At 33.0% G+C, this 22,368-nt stretch overlaps 1 protein-coding gene across 2 annotated transcripts in view; it reads right to left on the bottom strand.

Annotated features, from left to right (window-relative positions):
- The window catches only part of ntrk3b (neurotrophic tyrosine kinase, receptor, type 3b), a 102,406-nt gene extending 99,078 nt beyond the window's left edge, over positions 1-3,328 (bottom strand). For both annotated transcript variants that reach the window (XM_042759528.1, XM_042759529.1), the window contains exon 1: positions 2,760-3,328. In XM_042759528.1, the coding sequence (XP_042615462.1) occupies positions 2,760-3,007 (248 nt within the window). In that variant the 5' untranslated portion in view covers positions 3,008-3,328. The remainder of the gene's footprint in view (positions 1-2,759) is intronic.
- Positions 3,329-22,368: the final 19,040 nt, after the last annotated feature.

Here is a 22,368-nt window from a genome sequence, read left to right as displayed (position 1 = left end):
TAAGAAATATTGCTTGTTTTGACCTAGAAACCTCACCATTAAAACACAGACTTAGGCACATTTCCAATTAAGAAAGCAGCAGGGTAAGTCAACTCTTTATTACATTACATTGAGGGATACATTTACTGATTATATATATAAAAATAAGCTCTGTTCAAAAACAAATCTTCGCTGCTTCTATAGAGCTCCAAGGCATTGCCCTCTTCTCATAAACTCTTTCCCATCACCCATTTAGTGAGCATCCATGTTCAGAGACCAGGCTAAGATGGAGAGATGATCTCAAACCTCATAATCGAGCACAATAATCATTACAAATGATGGCACTGGATCTTATTGATTAATTTTTATTAATTTAATATGAATGGATGGAATATCCCATGTTATTGTACGTGTATTATCACTTTTCATGACCATTGGTACAGGCAAATCTCAGACAGTCACATTTCATTGTAATTTTAAAAGAAAAAGGAGAATAAATCACATTTTGTATTAAGCAAATGAAGCCTGTTTTAGGACCATTAAGGGTTATTATTTTCATTGTGACATTATGTTCGTGGGAATTAAGCACATTTCCCTCCAAATTCTCATTACAATAATGTGTCTGGATGTTTAACTTTTGAGGGTTTTTTGTTGTAATTATCATTATTCTCAGCTGTGATTCTCATTAGATTCTCATTACTGTAATATGGTCATATATTGTTTACTTTTTTACTGAATAAATACATATTGCATTGACAAATACACACTGATATATAAATTTGCATTATTCGTTCTTAATTAGATCTTTTTTAAGATGAGAACTGCCAGAAAATTATATATATATATATATAGCTTCTGGCTATTTTCTCTTCTGCAGTTTCTCTCTGTACACTACAGTATGTCTAACACAGTTATCGTTTGTCTCCATGATTCATCACAAGCTAATTAAAATACAATCACCTTAGAAACAAACTTCAAAAGCTTGAACAGCTCAACCCGAGCCTCGTTTTCAGATCTCAAGCACTTCCTTTTTGAACCTCCTTTGCTCCCACAGGTTATCAATGCGTCTTTTGATTGTTGCCTTGGAAGGTGCTTCATTTATATTCCTCAGTAAAAGAGGGGCCCCCGCAGATGGTTCAGAGTAGCCCGCGTACACTGATCTACAGTCAGCTTCCCCAACAAAAATCCCTATTATAGCCATTACAAGACAAACAAACAAATTTGAGCATAAATTTCCTTTAAAGGACAACTTCCTCCAGCACTGCATGGACATCAGGTGCTGCAGGGAAGAGACAGGGTCAGTGCCATTACAGTAATGCTTTTTCACAGTAAAGAGCCAAACCCTGATGTTCTTCTTAATTCTCAAATGGCAGTCCTGACCTACTTAACACAAAAAACGGCTTCATACAAACTTGATGATGTGCTTGCAGTAAGTCATATGATAAGTTTCAAAAGCTATTGCAAGAACATTACAAAACACTTGTGTTCTCTTTTGAATAAAAACTTGAATGCATTTTATATGCATCGCAATAAGAGATACATAAACTTCAGTCATTTATACTTGAAGAATGCTTGATTTAATTGCAATAGAAATAGGTTGATTATAATCAGCTATATATACTACTATTTATAACCAGACTAAATTCAATCTCAGTGAAAAAAATAATAATAATTTTTTGTTCAAAGATACATTAGATAACTTAAATTTTTGATTGAGATTTTGATTCAAAGACACAGTAGGTAACTTAGAGAAATATACACTAAATACATCCATTTAGCCTCAGACCAAACTTAATTGAACTCAAAACTAAAAGATTTTGGTTATAAAAGCTTCAGTGAGGAAAACAATCCTGCTCTTACACAGAATTTCACACACAAAGAACAGACACTTTGCCTGAAAAACTGAAACTTTGACGGATCCCCTCCATTTTCTGAGCCAGCAACTAAATAAATCATGTGTTCACTGAAATAACACTGTCATGTAGCATGGTATACAGCCAGCCATGAAATGAACAAACAGACAGACGGAAAGATATAGTGACAGCAACAAAAACAGATATATATCTCTCGTATTTTATATGATTATGTAAGTTTTATAACAGATCAAGACTGTAAATTTAATCACCCAGTTTGTAGGAGCTGTCCAGAGTGCTGAATGAAAGAAATCTCTGTAACCTGTTGGTGCACAGCTGCTCGCTTCAAATCATTCATTACCAGCCTTACATTATCACTGCAATCACTTCTATAATATAAATGCCACAACAAAGGATTTATGTTTAGACCTGAATATTAATGAGTACCTGCAAACAATCAGTTTAGAGCAATAAGGGTAGAGTGGACAATGGGCTACTAATTCCAATGTCTGAGCTTGCAGTCATTTCAAAATTAGCATTTCCTTAAGGAGGTTTTATTCAATAATATTAAAAAAAAGAGAACGCAAACAGATTCTTACATGCTTTGATCATTCATGAATGCAGAAGGCACGACACAAAATTGGCACCAAACCGGCATTAGCATCATCGATATCCTCAATGTTTGATAATATGCTAAAACGCTCTCCAATAAAAGGGAACAAATCATTATTTGGTGTCTTTGAGATTGTAAATCTCTAAATCAACGAATTAGTTTTGAAAATCATATAATACAGAATAAAAGTTGATATAATGGTGCATATTTGATATAGAACTCAAGTTTGACTATACGAGGAAGTCGCGGCGAAATATATATTTATATATCAACATTTTGCGCAGTAGAAGAGGGACGCACAGAAGCCCACTTACATGGACGTGATGTTCCTGAAGAGCTCTTCAATGTCATTATTGTTACTGCCATTGCTCGCCGGATCTTGTAGAGCGAGTAAAGGGAAGAAATTTCCACTGTCGGACTTATTGCAATAGATCTCAATGGGCGAACAGCTGCATGTTAGTGGACAATCGAGCATGGAGCTCCAATAACCCTGGAAGATGCTTGAAAGAAAGAGAAGCCTCCAGATGAACACTGGAACCGCAGAATAGAACCATACATCCATGACTTTTGGGTCCAAAACGACTCGACGTCTTCCAGGGCTGATGAGGATGGTGATGATGAAGATCGCTAATGAAGATATGAGTGTTAAATGTCTAAACGCGTTGGCTACATAAGAGTGCGCGCGCCTGGGAACATCATATGAGGTTGGAATCGTGATCTGGTCGCTTCATCAAAAGAACAAGTGTAAATGCCACAACTCGCCTCGATTTTCCATTCCACAGTCCATCATAGAGATGCTCTCAGTGTCCAAGCCGGAGGAAAGTACTGCTGAACGCGGCTATGCTCCGGATGACGAGTATAAAGTCCCACCTACTGGACAGAATTAAGACTGACACCTGCAAGAGGAGGAGGAGGAATCAGATTCCCGACCAACAAAGCCTATTATGTAAGACCACTGCGCAGAGAAAAAAAAAAAAGAGAGAAAAAAAGTCGTTTATTCCAGTTTAATTAGTGATGCGTTTTCTTTCCCCTAAAATTAGTTATGTTCAAGTCGTTTTCTGTCGTTGGCTTTGTGTCATGGTTTTAGTATGCATACTACACTGGAAATTGATTTGTGAAGTAGGAGAACCATGCATATTTCAACTTTTATTCTAGTGCAATGAGTTTACCCATAGACTTCCATTGCAAGTGCGTTACTGTAAACACGCTTTTTGATTGTTTTTGTAAATTAAGAGTCTGGATTATTGTCCAAATTGTTGTACTGTAACCTAAAAATGTTTCCATGTGGTAGCTTCCATTGAAATAACCTGTTTTTATTCCAATGTGACCGTATCAATCTGACAATGTTGAGTTCATCAATAAAAGTCACTTTAATGGTCAGATCAGGTATAAATAACTTCTAGTTACTACTATATTAAGTGAATCCTTCGTGGAATTGCATGCAGTCTGAAGTCACGGGGTGCATCAAAAATAATTCATTAAAAAACATTTGTTTAATACATATTATTCAACACATTCTATTAAATGTGTCAGTGTATACCAGATGAGTGCTATTGTTGTCTATGAGCAAAGAGAGGAGAACAGGGCTAATTGTAGCACTGTTTGGTTTTTCCTTGCTTACTCAGACTATCTATGTAAACACACAGCAAGCAAGACAAACAAGTCGATAAGGAAAATGCATATTTTAATAATTTTAAACCCCAGAGAGACTTTTTTAAAATGCATGACGACATCAGTGAAATACAACTAGTATAAAATATATTCTTCATGCACATTTTCATATAAGCAGTTATGGCAATGTATTCTGGGTTGCCCTCAGAGTATGGCAGTACTTGACCCACTAAAATTAGCTTTCACAGCTCAGAGCTCGTTCGCTCAATGGTGTGTTGTCTTGCATTTCAAGTTACAGCATCTTGACATCATAGAATCGGAATTTGTTTTGTACAGATTTATTTTATTTATTTTCCAGTTACTGGTCCCCATTGACTTCCATAGTATGGAAAATACACTGGAAGTCAATAGGGACCAGCAACTGTTTGGTTACCAACATTCTTCAGAATATCTTCTTTTGTGTTCAGCAGAAGCAAGAAATTCTTACAGGTTTGGAACAACTTGAGAGTGGGTAAATGATTACAGAATTTTCATTTTTGGGTGAGCTGTCCCTTTAAATTCAATATACCACAAGCCTTATGACTTGGATTTTACACCATTGAATCCATCCACACCCCCTGGTACTGGTCTGAAAACCACAGTTAGACTAAAGCTGCATCATCTGTTCAGCAGGAAGAATTGCTGGTTGTGCCCTGCGCTTTATTGTTAAAATCCCGGAAAAGGGCAGGCAAGACCATCAGTGACCCTCTCAACCTGATCATTACATTTTTAAGCACTGCCTTCCAAGAAGTAATTCAGAGCAATCAATGCAAAAGCAACCAGGTACAAAAATAACCCTCACGGGAAATTTTAATACACTTAAAAAAAAAAAAAAAAAAAAAAAAAAAAAAAAATGTTTTTGTATTCTGGAAAACACTTTTGACTTCTGCAGCTGCGTTCAGCAGTCTTTTGATTTATTGTTAATTTGGGGAGTATTATATTATATTATATTATATTATATTATATTATATTATATTATGTTAAAGTATAAATACGTATTAGTACTATAAATGCAATAAAATACATAATACTAAAATAAATATGTAAAATAAATATTTTATGACAAATAATACTGTTGCCCCAGTTCTCATAAAAATAACTAATAAAATAAATAAAAGTTCTAATAAAATAACTTGATCCAATTTATTTTTTTAATTAAATAAATATTTTATTTCAGTACTTTTGTACTTTCTGTAATACAGTGACAGTTAACATGTTACAGCATTCAGAAACTACTGAGAATCACTACTAAAAAATTGAAAATGAAAGCTTTTAGATTTATTGCAGTAACAAGATTTTGAGGGGAAATGTGCTTAAAAAACAACAAAAAAATAATGCCACCAAACAAACAAACAAACAAACAAACAAAAAAAACAAACCAATAAATAAACACAAATGAATCAATCAATCAATCGATCAATTGTATATAAATTCAGATTTATTTTCTTAATGCAAAATATATTTCTTATTCTTTTAATTTTTAACTGAAATGTGGCCTTGTCTTTGTGAGATTCACTGGTATGCATATGAGTTTTGTGCAGTTTGTATTTCATTCATATTGAAAGGTGGTAATGCTGATTAATAAAGATGCCTTTTTTATTGTGGCCTGACAACAATCAACTGAGATTATTTTGAAACATTCAAGCGCAATCCAGATCATTCAAAAGGGGTGAAAAAGTTTCATGCAAGGTTACAGTGTCATTTAAACTGACTATAATTGAGATAAAAAAAAAAAGAAAGAAAAAAAAAAGCTTAAATAAAGTATTGTGGTAAATGGGTCGAAAGTGAATGGCAGAGGTTTTTTTTAAGTGCCACAGTATTGTTAATGAGGATTACATAGGGGAAATAGTGTAGTGTAAGTAGTTTTGTTTGTTTGTTTGTTTGTTTGTTTGTTTGTTTGTTTGTTTTGTTTTTTGAGCCACACCTGAGGTGACAGAGTGCCCGAGGATAATTATGAAGAGCTGTCAAACCGACAGCTGAAACAAGGCCAGGACTTTCACTTCAGCCTTAAAGCCTGTCAGCATATCATACCATCCCACCACTTACAGGCCACGTACACACTGTAAAGATTCAGGAGTCATAACTGTATTTAAATACGGGATTGAATCCCCTAAATTACCGTTTTGTGAGTACAGAACAGAAGTCACTATCGAAACTGCGATGATTGAAACCATGGTAACTATAGCAACGTTCTGGCGTCTTGTGCATTTGGTATCTTGACCGAAGTATCATTACAACGACCAAAGACTAGTTAAGTTTTAACTAAAGGCTGCAATACATTGCACAACTTTTACAATCTGAACAGATTTTAAAACACTAGGCATCACAAACTTAAATGCTGTGTTTCGTCTGTGTTTGGTAGGTTGCTTTGCAAAGTGCACTTTTGATAGGTTGCCATGTCCACGTAGTGTATAATAAGCAATGCTTCTAATTAAGTCTTTTTTTGTTTATTTATTTATTTTAGAATGAATGTCAGTGGTTACCAAAACAGCTACAATCATTGTTCATAATGTCGTCTTTTATGTTCTGGAAAAGAAAGAAAATCATACAGATTTGAAACGACATGAGGGTGAGTAAATGATGACAGAATTTTCATTTTGGGGTGAACTATGCCTTTTAAGCGTTTGGATTTAAGTTTATGATGGGCTTGTTCAGCTTAGACAACACAATAAGAAAGATTATTAGTTGCTTCTCATGTGTGTGTCTGTCCAATATGCGCAACGTTTAACATGTCATGTGAATGACCTCACAAACAAACAAACAAGAAAATTGTGATTGGGAGCCAGAGGTGTGATAGCCAAAACTAGCCCACATTTAGCTCATTTAATTCTTTAAGTGCTGTGCTTATTTAATGAACCATACAGCAATGACTTCAGTCCGGAATTCAGTCCAATTTGGGATATTTAATTACAGTTTGTTTACAGTTGTTTCAGACCAACATTCCCCCTAACTGGATGCCAAGAGCAGTGTGCCTTCATTTGTGAAAATATTTTAGTGATGCTAATGAGAGTCCTGCCCAAAGAAAACCCTCAGAAAATAAATATGATGTGCTAGATCATAAATGAGAACTGTATGTTGTGTTATGCTGTGTAGTACAGCTATCTAATCTGGCCAACTTTTTATACTATTAAAAATGTGACTTCTTCTTAAACAAATTTTACAGTACCATGATTACTGAACACTGTGATATTAAACTATACTAAAAAAAGATACACACATATACAGTTTGTCTTTCTGTGAACACGAATGCTGCCATAGGCCTATATTATTTCCTTTGTATTTAACGTGGCAGTTGTCACCGTATCATTCAGTTTGGGCTTTTTTTGTCCTTTTGCACGTTTCTGTTCTTTGAGTTAATTGTGTTTTTCCGTTCAATTAGTCAAGTCTTCTTGTATATTTAAGTTGCTCTCTTTCTTTTCATTGTTGTCAGGTCTCGTCGACGTTATGTGTGTTGCTAGCCTTTCCTCTGTTTGGATTTACCCTCTGTTGATTTATTAAAGACTGCCTTTCTTCATCATTGTGTTTGTGTGTGTTTATCAACACAGTAGTGTGACAGCAGTCTTAGGGCTTACACATTATCCTCCAAATCACCTGTTGGAGGTCTGGTTGTCATTTTAAACTGCCATCCTCTCTGGACTGAGTAGTTATCCAATCAATCAAACAATCGATCTTCTCCATCTGTGATGGTGCAACATTTTAAAGGGATACTCCACCCCAAATGAAAATTTTATCATTAATCACTTACCCCCATGTCATTCCAAACCCGTAAAAGTTTAGTTCGTCTTCGGAACACAATTTAAGATATTTTGGATGAAAACCGGGAGGCCTGTGACTGTCCCATGCTCTTTTGTATCATCCGCACCACAAGGATGCGCTGTTTCTGCGTGTATTTAGACTGTTGACAAAGGAATTGTTGAATAAAGTTATTATTTTTGTTTTCTTCGATTACAAAAATAGTTCTCGTCGCTTCATACAACCAAAAATTGCACGTCATTTGGCAGATGGAGTATTCTGATGACGACTTTCATACCTTTTATGGACCTTGACACTCATACTAATTAACAATCACAGGCCTCCCGGTTTTCACCCAAAATATCCATCCAAAATATCCGAAGATGAACAAAGCTTTTACGGGTTTGGAACGACAAGTGATTAATGACACGATTTTCATTTTGGGGTGGAGTATCCCTTTAAGCCTCAGGTTAAAAAGGTTCAATATGTTCCTTTATCAACATGTAATGATTTGAAAAATTATGGCTTAAAGCTAACAAAGACTTCACCTTTTATAATTAAGGCATTTATTGATCTGATGTAGTTGAACAGTAATTTGAATGCTCATTCAACAAACAGACTAAAGTGTGTTGCGAACATTGTGTTATAAATGTCACATATATAAATGTCAATGCTATATATAAATGCTATATATGTGACATTTTACACAAATTGGATACAAATTAATGTCCCATAAATTAAGAGTCATAAATTCTATCTAGATGTTATATGAACTATTAACAATTAAATTAACACCTTCCTTTCCCCTCAAAATGTGCATTTTTGACCTTTTTTCGACTGTATCCAAAAATTTAAACCATAATATTGGTATTATAAATGTCTATTTTGTTTACAATTAAAATTCAGTAATTCATTGAAAAAATATTCTTACTTCATTTTTATTAATTTAATAAAAAAATATTATTTGCCTGTATCCCACATACAGTAGTACAGGCTCAATATATTTATGTCTAAATTTAAAATGTATGTAATTGCATATAGTTTTTAACATTAGTTTACATTACAGTTTTAACAAACTACTTAATGTGATCATATTTGTCCAGTCATGGGACATAAATGAAATTGAGATATCTGTAATATAACTGAATTTTTTTTTAAATACACAATAACCAGATTTACAGTATTTATCATCAATAAATCAAATTTCTTTCAGTCTCATAATATTTCTAACTAATTGCTTGCTTTTTCCAACATTTAGCCATTTTTAACCACGTTAAATAGTTTTTTTAACTTAAGTTTGCATCAATGAACAAATTTATGCTGATTCTAAGCTGTTTTAGTAAATAAAAATCAAATAGATGCAAAATAGATGATAAACTTTCTTTTTAGTTTTTTAGTGCAGAAATCATACCTTTTTCATTTACTGTATGTATGATTGACAAAATAGTGTATCACAAATATCATTATTGTTGTTTATTTATAGTAAAACAGTGTAAAACCAATTTTTATTGTGTAGCAGCACAAATAATCTGATTTAAAAAAAAACAAAAAAAAAAGAAACGGAAATAATTGCATTAAAGGTCGTGACCCCCAGGAAGTGATATCAGTAGGAATCTTCTCAGTACAAAAAAGGCTCAACCATTAAACAACTGTTCACCAAAGGTTACTGAAAAGAAAAATGAGCAACCATGTAAGAGAGAAAAGATAAAGCACATGAACAAACAATACATTCTGAAGTCTAAACCTAGTTGAAAAAGGAGCCTGTTTTATATTATGATGGCCTATTCATGGAATTATCATGTGTGGCCACAAGGTAAATAGTAGTGATGTTGTTCAAATTGGCCTCCGTTATGGGTAGATTATTACAAGATCAATGTGGAACCAGAGCTGTTGAAGCACTCAGCGTGCACAGAATGTGTTGATTGTGTTTTATGTTGAACCTCAATTCAGAGGTGAGCTTTTGTTTAGTCCTAAGAACTTTGACATCGGCTTTTGTGTCTAATCTCGTTCACAGGTGCCAAAAAAAATAAATAAAAAAGTACAGTGGTCACTATTTTAGAATTAGACGTGCAACGTCTGAATCTTAAAAAAAAAAAAAAAAAAAAAACTTCACTAAATGGAATTGAAACCCACTTTCATCAAACATTCCATTAGAGTAGGATTGGGTTGGAGGGGGGGTGTTGTTCTATAGAATCCAAAATCCCCAGTGAGTCAGACAACTTTTAGGGATTACACCCTGCTTGTTATGAAGTTGCTCTACCAGAAACATCATCAAACGCTTCACTTTACCCAGCAGGATGTCCTTGGAAGACAGGTCTCCGTCACAGTGCGCTTAGATCATCATGATATCTCACATGTTTAAATCAGTGTCTCTATATAAATTAGATGGTCAAGCGAGACAATACCAAAGGGGGCTCGTCACAGCCCCCTGTCAGCATGACAGAAGTTTGATAAAACAACCGCAAAACCTACACGCTCATATCGGCTGTTGACACGGCACAGAGTGAGGAAAGCAAAAGTGTGAGTGAAGTGAGGGAGGGAGGGGTGAGCGTGAGGGAGGGAAAGACCTTTACTCTGCCCCCTAATTAAAAATGGATTTATTATAAGTGAGGACAGTGACAGTGTGACTGAGATTTTTAGGATACCGTCCCAGTGTCTGTGATAAAAAATTATATAACACCCCCTTTTGTTTGGCCAGCCGCGGCACTCTGAAGTAAAGTAAGTCAGCGGAAGAAAATAAATTGTGATGAAACAATGCAACAGCAGTGTTACAGAGAGAAAGATGTATAGACGTATATTTAGCCATTTGCTAAAACTTCTCATTCTTTATCACAGTAATTTAACAAGGAATTGGCATTAATGTAAAAACTAGATTATATTTTTTGTGTGTCTAAAAACTGCAGTAGAGTTTTTTCAATTATTATATGGGCATATATAATATAGTTTTTTTAAGTAGGTACCAATACAATACATTTCAAAAGTTTGGGGTCAGTAAGATTTCTAAGAATTCATTCAAAGAAAGTAATACTGTTTTTTTCAGCAAGGGGATGCATTAAATAACTTCAAATAAATGCATTTTTGAACTATTCATCAAAGACACCTGAAAAACTTGTATCATGGTTTTCAAGAATACGAAGCAGCACAACAACTTTTTCTTTTTTTTTCAACATTGATTAATAATAAGAAATGTTTTTTGAGCAGCAAATGAATATATCAGAATGATTTCTGAAGTTCATCGTGACTGAAGACTGAGGATAATGATCTGAATGCAAAGGATCCGACTTTGCCTTCATAGAAATGTAATTACTTTTTTATAAAGTTATATTCAAACAGAAGTTATAATTTTAAATTATTAAAAAATTTTACATTTTTACTGTATTTTTTTCTCAAATAAAGAGCAGCCTGTGGTGAGTCTTAAAAAGACCTCCACAAAAAAGTAGCATAACAATCTTACCAACTCAGACGTCTGTGAGAGTAATTGTAAACTGTAATTAACAAAAGAGTTGGGCAATATAGTTTGGGTTCCTTGCCTCATTATGGGTTTTATACCATAAGGTTAGATTCAGGACCTTAAAATATACCAAAATTTTATAGGACTTCTTTGTGACTACACATAAATGTATGTTTTCCCATTATCCGTAAACCAACTAATTAAATTCTGTCATGTCTAAACTGTTAAGTAAAAGAAGTGCAGGGTCAAGGGTAATAAATAGGAAAGCTGTGGTAATTCTCAGAACTGGCAGCGGATATCAGCCCTGGCCACATTCATGTCAACTAAAAGGCAGCTAACAGCTTTGTCACAATGAAAAAGTTAAGACTTAATTTTGTTGCCCCTTCTCCACAGTGCAGGATGTTAAGAGAGAAAACGCAATATTGTAGCAGGAAGGAGGGCAAATGGCATTTGAAAACAGCATCTGTGTCAGTTTTCAAATGATTTTAGATATGGCCATTTAAGACCCAAATCTTCGTGTTTGAGGTCTGGGTTGTCATTTTAAACTGCCATCCTCTCTGGGACTGAGTAGTTATCCAATCAATCAAACAATCGATCTTCTCCATCTGTGATGGTGCAACATTTTAAAGGGATACTCCACCCCAAATGAAAATTTATCATTAATCACTTACCCCATGTCATTCCAAACCCGTAAAAGTTTTAGTTCGTAGTCTTCGGAAACACAATTTAAGATATTTTGGTGAAAACCGGGAGGCCTGTGACTGTCCCATGCTCTTTGTATCATCCGCACCACAAGGATGCGCTGTTTCTGCGTGTATTTAGACTGTTGACAAAGGAATTGTTGAATAAAGTTATTATTTTTGTTTTCTTCGATTACAAAAATAGTTCTCGTCGCTTCATACAACCAAAATTGCACGTCTGATGGCAGATGGAGTATTCTGATGACGACTTTCATACCTTTTATGGACCTTGACACTGTTATTTATTTGGCAGTCTATGGGACAGTCACAGGCCTCCCGGTTTTCATCCAAAATATCCGAAGATGAACAAAGCTTTTACGGGTTTGGAACGACAAGTGATTAATGACACGATTTTCATTTTGGGGTGGAGTATCCCTTTAAGCCTCAGGTTAAAAAGGTTCAATATGTTCCTTTATCAACATGTAATGATTTGAAAAATTATGGCATAAAGCTAACAAAGACTTCACCTTTTAATAATTGAGGCATTTATTGATCTGATGTAGTTGAACAGTAATTTGAATGCTCATTCAACAAACAGACTACAGTGTGTTGCAAACATTTTGTTATAAATGTCACATATATAAATGTCAATGCTATATATAAATGCTATATATGTGACATTTTACACAAATTGGATACAAATTAATGTCCCATAAATTAAGAGTCATAAATTCTATCTAGATGTTATATGAACTATTAACAATTAAATTAACACCTTCCTTTCCCCTCAAAATGTGCATTTTTGACCTTTTCGACTGTATCCAAAAATTTAAACCATTAATTGGTATTATAAATGTCTATTTTGTTCAATTAAAATTCAGTAATTCATTGAAAAATATTCTTACTCATTTTTATTAATTTAATAAAAAATATTATTTGCCTGTATCCCACATACAGTAGTACATGCTCAAATATTTATGTCTAAATTTAAAATGTATGTAATTGCATATAGTTTTTAACATTAGTTTACATTACAGTTTTAACAAACTACTTAATGTGATGCATATTTGTCAGTCATACATAAATGAAATTGAGATATCTGTAATATAACTGAATTTGTTTTAAATACACAATAACCAGATTTACATATTTATCATCAATAAATCAAATTTCTTTCAGTCTCATATATTTTAACTAATTGCTTGCTTTTTCCACATTTAGCCATTTTTAACCACGTTAATAGTTTTTAACTTAATACATTTCAGAGTTTTTAATGAACAAATTTATGCTGATTCTAAGCTGTTTTAGTAAATAAAATCAAATAGATGCAAATAGATGATAAACTTTCTTTTTTTAGTGCAGAAATCATACCTTTTTCATTTACTGTATGTATGATTGACAAATATGTATCACAAATATGCATTATTTGTTTATTTATAGTAAAACAGTGTAAACCAATTTTTATTGTTACAGCACAAATATCCATGATTTAAAAAAAAAAAAAAAAAAAAACGGAATATTGCATAAAGTCGTGACCCCCAGGAAGTGATATCAGTAGGAATCTTTCAGTACAAAAGCTCAACCATTTAAACCTGTCACCAAGGTTACTGAAAGAAAAATGATCAACCATGTAAAGAGAAAAGATAAAGCACATGAACAAACAATACATTCTGAAGTCTAAACCTAGTTGAAAAAGGAGCCTGTTTTATATGCTATTCATGGAAATTATCATGTGTGGCACAAGGTAAATATGTGATTTGTTCAAATTGCCTCCATGGGTAGATTATTACAAGATCAATGTGGAACCAGAGCTGTTGAAGCACTCAGCGTGCACAGAATGTGTTGATTGGTTTTGTTGAACTCAATTCAGAGGTGAGCTTTTGTTTGTCCTAAGAACTTTGATCGGCTTTTGTTCTAATCTCGTTCACAGGTGCCAAAAAATAAATAAAAAAGTACAGTGCACTATTTTAGATTAGACGTGCACTCTGAAAAAAAAAAAAAAAAAGAAAAAAAAACTTCACTTAATGGAAGTGAAACCCACTTTCATCAAACATCCATTAGAGTAGGATTGGGTTGGAGGGGGGTGTTGTTCTATAGAATCCAAAATCCCCATGAGTCAGACAACTTTTGAGGGATAACACATGCTGTTATGAAGTTCTCTACCAGAAACATCATCAAACGCTCACTTTCCCAGCAGGCTGCCCTTGGGAGACAGGTCTCCATCACAGTGCGCTTAGATCATCAGATATCTCACAGTGTTTAATCAGTGTCTCTATATAAATTAGATGGTCAAGCGAGACAATACCAAAGGGGGCTCGTCACCCCCCGTCAGCATGACAGAAGTTTGATAAAACAACCGCAAACTTACACGCTCATATGGCTGTTGATGGCACAGAGTGAGAAAGCAAAAGTGTGAGTGAGTGAGGGAGGGAAAGACCTTTACTCTGCCCCCCTTAATTAAAAATGGATTTATTATAAGTGAGGACAGTGACAGTGTGACTGAGATTTTTAGGATACTGTACCAGTGTCTGTGATAAAAAATTATATAACACCCCTTTTGTTTGGCCAGCCGGCACTCTGAAGTAAAGTCAGCGAAAAATAAATTGTGATGAAACAATGCAACAGCAGTGTTACAGAGAGAAAGATGTATAGACGTATATTTAGCCATTTGCTAAAACATCATTCTTTATCACACTAATTTTACAAGGAATGCATTAATGTAAAACTAGATTATATTTTTGGGTGTCTAAAACTGCAGTAGAGTTTTTCAATTATTATATATATATATATAGTTTTTTTAAGTAGACCAAATACAATACATTTCAAAAGTTTGGGGTCAGTAAGATTTTAAGAATTCATTCAAAGAAATTAATACTGTTTTTTTTTCAGCAAGGATGCATTAAATAACTTCAAATAAATGCATTTTGAACTATTCATCAAAGACACCTGAAAAACTTGTATCATGGTTTTCAAGAAATACGAAGCAGCACAACTTTTTTTTTTTTTTCAACATTGATAATAATAAGAAATGTTTTTTGAGCAGCAAATGAATATATCAGAATGATTTCTGAATGTGACTGAAGACTGGAGTAATGATGCTGATGCAAAGGATCAGCTTTGCCTTCATAGAAATTAGTTACTTTTTTTAAAGTTATATTCAAACAGAAGTTATTTTAAATTATAAAAATATTTTACATTTTTACTGTATTTTTTCTCAAATAAATGCAGCCTTGGTGAGTCTTAAAAAGACTCAAAAAAGTAGCATAACAATCTTACCAACTCCAGACTTGTGAGTAATTGTAAACTGTAATTAACAAAAGAGTTGGCAATATAGTTGGGTCCTTGCTCATTATGGGCTTTATACATAAGGTAGATTCAGGACCTTAAAATATATTCAAAATTTTATAGGACTTCTTTTGTGAATAACATAAAATGTAAGTTTTCCCATTCTCTTAAACCACTAATTAAATTCTGTCAGTGTCTAAACTGTTAATTAAAAGAAGGCAGGGTCAAGGGTAATAAATAGAAAGCTGTGGTAATTCTCAGAACTGCAGCGGATCAGCACCTGGCAACATTCATGTCAACTAAAGGTCAGCTACAAGCTTTGTCACAATGAAAAAGTTAGACTTAATTTGTTGCCCTTCTCACAGTGAGGATGTTAAGAGAGAAACGCAATATGTAGCAGGAGGAGGCAAATGGCATTTGAAAACAGCATCTGTGTCAGTTTTCAAATGATTTTAGATATGTGCCATTTAAGACAATCTGAAGTTAATTGAACATGAACAGTTGCGAATACAGCTATGAATACCGGATATGACACCATTTGTTCATGTCTATATTGTTTTTTCCTTGCAAAAATATTCTCGAGAACCCCTAAGGCAACTTCTCAGAAACATTGTGCACCAAATTATCCATAGGCTTGTCACAAATAAAAACAATCCACTAATGAATAGTATATATTATGTGATTATGATTTAATTTCTTCCTCCAGAAAATTAAATCAGTACCAAAACATCCTGAGGCAGACTGAATTTGCTACTCAGGTAAGGAATATCCTTTTTAATTCTATGCTTAAACAAGGAAAGGTGGCATTAGTTTCATTATTCCTTCTCACATCAAAGACACACTTAAGACGAACCTCTATCCTGGATCCTTGTTTGATCTTGTCTGAAAATAAAGTACAAGGACAAGTTGGAAAGAGTGAGTTGAAAGGTAGAAAAACTCTCAAAGCTTCAAAAGCTAACCAACAACAGCACATTACTCATTATTATACCATTGTCAAAAATTCAGACATTTAATTGCATCATATGAGTTCAGCCCTATGTTCATTAGTAACAGTATGATGGGATGCATTTTGATTTTGTTTCAAGTGGATGACATAAATGTCAGAATATGAAATGAATGATCACGACCAACAAAATAAAAGTTTGCAAATTTAATTTGTCATACCTTCAATTCTTGTGAATTAGGTTGTATGATATTTGAAAACTCTAGATACTTTAAATAAAAGGAAGTTTTAACCTAAACCTAAAGTTTTAATCTTAAATATTTGAGATGCTTGCAATTTTAATACAGAAATTGCTAGTAAATTTTACAAGCTATTACAAAGAAAGAAAGGAACACATGTAATTAAACATTTAAAATATACTTTTTTTAAGTGTACTATAAGCGATAAATAATAAATAAATGGCCTACTATTTTGACACAAATTTTGGTAATACAAATAAAAAATTAAACAATAAAAACTCAAGTCAATAATTTCATATGTTACTAGTCAATTAAACATTGCAACATTATAATGTGGTATAATGATATTTGCTAAAGATAACATTTAAAGGGATAGTTCACCCAAAACCCTACTAACCCTAATGTCATATTTTTGGAACAACGTTAGCATGAGTAAATGACTGAATTTAAATTTTTGGGTGAACTATCCCTTAAGTGAATATTAGATGACAATAAAGGTAATCTGAAATGTAAAAAAATGGGGGTAATGAGAATACATAATTAAATAGATATCAAATATTTATAAATATTTAACAAATTTTATTATTAGTCAATGACAAATCTGTATACTGTGCATCCCTAATGACAGTACCAAAATTACAGACACAAATGTTCCAGAAATGTCCTTGAAGCAAAACATTAAATAATACATTAACATGACAAAGGATGAATACCACTTACCAGCCTAACACAGAGAACAAACACTGAGCCAAATATTGCATTACTAATAGCCAAGAGACAGATGAATGTGTTCCAAAATACCAGAGATTGAACACACTGCCCTCTGACATCAACAACAGAAGATCTGAGAAGCGCTTTCTCCTCTCTTATAACAGTTGATAAGCTATAAGTTATATTATTAATGTGAGTTTTGAAGCCAGAGGCTGTGCAGTAAGAATTTATCAGATAGAAAAATGGCATGGCCTATTCCTTCAAGATTCCCCTGAGAATTAAAACTACAAAGTATCCCAGTTTCCAGTCATAAGCCAGCACAATTTTGTGATCATTATGCCATAATTAATTTAGAATAATTAATGGGGTGGATCATGCTGTAGCTCCGAGGTTGGATTTGAACTCTGGGCATGAGACTTTGAGATTTGCCGAGAGGGCAGGCGTCCAGCTCACCGAGCAGAGAGCACTTTAAAGCTCCAGAGAGATGCACGCAGTTACATTAACTCTAATCAAAGTTTTGTGGTCATGTCATTTTCTTATTCTGAGCTTTTATCAGTGGAAATGCATTGCATGTTAAACTTAAATATGTTGACTCCTTTCTGCTTTTTAGAGTTTGTCCAGCTTTCTAAAATACCCCAAAATGAGCAGCTTGTTCAGTTAATGTGTGCTGTTACTTTTCTGAGTGAAGTGTGTATGACATCTGGTTGTTTTAACCTTCACACTACCATTTAAAAGAAATGTATATTTTAATTTTGCAAGGATGCATTAAAATCAAGTGACAGTAGACTTTTACATTATTACTATATATATATATATATAGTATATAAATATATGTGTGTGTATATATATATATATATATATATATATATATATATGTGTGTATATATATATATATGTGTGTATATATATATATACATATACATATATACATATATATATATATATGTATATATGTATATATATATATATATATATATATATATATATATATATATATATATATATATATATCATATATATATATATATATATACATATATATATATATATAATTGAAAACCAATATTTTCTTCAGAAAATATAAAAAAAATTCTTCTTACTTCCTTTATTAATATTCATCTCCCAAATGATGCCTAATAAAATTATATCTACTTTCATGATGATGTTCCCAGTGAAGATGGTGCGAAAAGCATTAAAAGGAGAGCAGAATACTTGTAGTTATTTACAATCCCTGTTTCATGTTCTGTGAGACATGTTTTGAAATAAAAATTAAAAAAAAAAACTGTATGAAAAACATCAAGCGCAGGTGTTTTTTGTCAGTAAGGGTAAATAATGTGGGATGAAAGTGCCATCTCAGTTATTGTGTGTGTCACACAATAGCAGAGAGAGTAGTGCGCAGGTGAAGATGCTGCTGATCAACAGCAGTAAAAGGATGAAGAGAGATATGTGAGAGGAAAGACATGTGTGTGAGGGGTGATAAACATGAGAGAATCTGTGTTAGCTTGGAGACCATGTGAATGATGTTTTCTGTCACCTTTCTCAACTCTTGCACTTTAGTAAAGGTAAAGACAGAGAGAGACACAAAATGGAAAAGATCTCAAATCTCAGTCTTCCATATCTGCATAATGATGCATTATGTTGACTCTATTTCAAATATACATAACCACATTACCCACTGTGAACTTAGCTGGAACATTAAGTTGCAAAACATGTTTATGCATTAATATATATATCCACTCCAATAACTGACATAGGGGAGTATGGGGGCAAAAAGCCATTTCCACCATGTTCCACAGGTAAAATGTTACAGTTCATTAAACGTAATGACAACATGCCTCAACAGCATAGCATAATGTCACCGTATATGGGTTGTCATATATGGAAAACTGATAACAAATTGAATTTATAATTTATTTATTTTATTTTTTCTGCAAAATATAAACAATAAAAGATAACATACAGAAATTTTAAACCATTTTTTTTGGCCGAAATAAACTGTATAATCCGACCATCAACCTTAAATTTATATGTGTATATATATTTATATATATATATATATATATATATATATATATATATATATATATATATATATATATATATATATATATATATATATAAAGAAACTCTTTGTAGCAGTTCATATTTTCGGAAACACTTTACAAATAAGGTTCCATTAGTTAATGTTATACTTAATATATTAACTATCATGAACTAAAAATGGACAATACATTTATTACAATATTTATTAATCTTTGTTAATGTTAGTCTATTATAATACAGTCATTCATTGTTACTTCATGCTAATTCACAGAGCATTAACTAATGTTAACAAGCACAACTTTTCATATATATATATATTTACTGAGAGATATTATATATATATATATATATATATATATATATATATTTACTGAGAGCTTTTTGACAACTAGCCCAGGTCTCCTCTATACCAATTGTAATCACTGCACTCTCACAGTGCATATGTGTCTAATTCGTCTATTATTTTTGGACCTATTTATAATGTTATATTACACTCTAAAAAATCTGGGTTAAATACAACCCAGCGCTGGGTAAAATATGGACAAACCCAGCTATTGTGTTGTTTAGACCCAGCGGTTAGGTTACCGCCCAGAAGGCTGGGTTAAACATTTAACCCAACTGTTGGTTGAAAACAACCCAATAGCTGGGTTTGTCCATATTTAACACAGCATTTTTTTAGAGTGTATCAGAATTTGATATCACTATGGCAGCCTCAAAACCATCTTCAGAACTGATGTTCAACACCATCATGTGTGCTAATTATTTAATTTTCAAGTTGAAATTAGAATGAATGTGCTATATCTTTTCTCACTGTTCTAAATTGTACGTGTTTATAATCATACGCAAGCATCTATACTGTTGAATCACAATAACAATGAGTCCTATTAGCATGTTGTGTGTGATTCTCCAGTGCAGATCTGGAGAGAAAGAAAGAAAGGAAAAGATTGTATAGAAAAAAATAACTCCTGCATAAATGAGCATTTGAAATGTTTGGAATTGTCAAAAAATGTACCATCAAACAACATTATTCATCACTCAAACACACATAACAAAAAAAATAAAAAAATAAACTTGTCATAGAATCTTTATTCTAACAAAAAACATAAAAAAAATAAAAAAATAAACTTGTCTGAGAATTGTGATTTTAGCAACATACTTTACAAAAATAAATAAATAAATAAATTATAAAATAAAAAATTACCAAATGGCAAACACTGAAGAGAGAAACTAAGATGAACTACAATAAAAATGTACAAAATCAAAACTGATGCTATTTTTTGAGTCATGTGGATTTTAAATGCAACTCCCAAAAATGAACGAATGCTCTGGCTTGTACATGTGGATGAATCATGGACCTAGGCTTGTGTTTAATTTCACAGGTGTATCAGAGGCCTTGACAGTCAACAAGTGTAGTCATAGAGTGCTACCGACTTTTCCCCTGATACTCACGAACTGTCTTCAAGACACCTCCAAGGACACCATTCATGTCTACTCTATTACTGTGAAAATGCGTCAGCCAGCAAAACCATGTATTGTGCAACTTCCTGTTGCTCAAGCCACGATGAAGAAAGGGAAATATTGTCACTCCATTTGCCATGAAGATACAATCAATTGACATAAAAGAGCGGAAGCAGCCACTCAGAAGTCTTCAGAAGTGAGTCATCTCTAAAACTGTATTAACTCACTGAGAAATACAGCAAATATTATCTGTGTGATACAACTTGACTATTTGACCAGCTCTGAACCCTTATTATCTGGTGCCTTTTATTAACAGAAAATATAATTGCATAAGCAGTGCATCTTCATGTTTGGTATCACTAGGTTTTCATTTATTTATTTATTTATTTTGTTTCACACAGGCATATAGAGATAATGTCTGATGCAAGTCAAAGCCTGCAGAGAATAAAGCATTATTTTATGCAGGTTAAGGTCATGTCTGTGGTGGAAACGCCTGATGCAGTTCTTAAGTGTCAAAGCACTGAATGGAAATGTTAGTGAAGTGCTGAGCAGACAGAAATCAACCTCTATCAAAGAAGCAGCACATTTTGTGCTGGGAGAAATTCTGAACACCTTACAGTATGTGCCATGCGGACCAAGAGAAGATTACCATATCTCTGTATTCACAGGTAGGTATACTCAGCTAAATATCTAATAACCGGCTGAAGAAACTGAGGGCAACTGTAATATTTTTTTACATTTTCCTCATATGCCCTCTTTGGGCAGCCTATATGAAACATACCAGTGCAATTGTAATACCTTGAAAATATTTGCATTATTACATTGAATTTAATACAAGACATCCGTGTGTAGGCGACTGTATAACCACAGTAGGAAGCAATTAACGTGCAAAACAAATAAATAATATGATTTCAGTAGTAGTTACTACTTTTAAATATTACTTTTATCTTTTATCTGTCAGGAATAGCATGCATTAATCTGAAATTAATTTTGGACAGTGATTCTGCTCGTTAGAAATGAGTTTCTTAACATAAAACTGCCATGTAAACTCAACTTGAATGCTTTTGTAGCAGAAAGGTTAAATAACTTTTGTCAAATTAAAAAATGGATCTTTTACATTTAAATACAATAAAACAATGCACACAAATGTATGAGCAAATAAATGTTACAAACAGATTAAAGTGAAAAAGAACACAATTACAAAGAACAATAATAAAGAAACAGATCATTTTGAACCATTATCTAGATCGGAAAGTTACTTTTAAAGTAATGAATTACAATATTGCATTACAGCCTAAAAAAGTAACTAAAGTTACTTAATTGCTATTTATGGAAAGTAATGCATTACATTACTTTAGGGTTACTTTTTCTCATCTGGGCTGGGCATGAAGAATAGGAAGCAAGAGAAAAAAGTTCAACACTTTTACCTCAACAATGAAACATAAAAGTGATCTTTAACTAAAGTCATTTTTGCTTGGTTGAATTGAATCATTGCAGGTCAGCAGCTATTGATATGGTTTAATAAAGTGGGATTAAATGCATAAGAGATATTTGTGTTCTTTAACATATTTAATTATTGCAGGTTTGTGTCATATTCTAAATTTGCATTTCACTGTTTTTATTAATTTTGAGAAACAGTGAATCTGTTTTTGTGCAAGTGAGATCAGTAAATGCATGTTCACCTTTTGTCTAGAACTAGTAACTATCACAGTCCAGGCCTGCCTCTGCAGT

This window comes from Cyprinus carpio, chromosome A7 (genome assembly GCF_018340385.1).
Source record: "Cyprinus carpio isolate SPL01 chromosome A7, ASM1834038v1, whole genome shotgun sequence".
Taxonomy (NCBI): domain Eukaryota; kingdom Metazoa; phylum Chordata; class Actinopteri; order Cypriniformes; family Cyprinidae; genus Cyprinus; species Cyprinus carpio.
The sequence above is the reverse complement of the archived record's forward strand: the minus strand, read 5'-3'. Positions and strand labels throughout refer to the sequence as shown.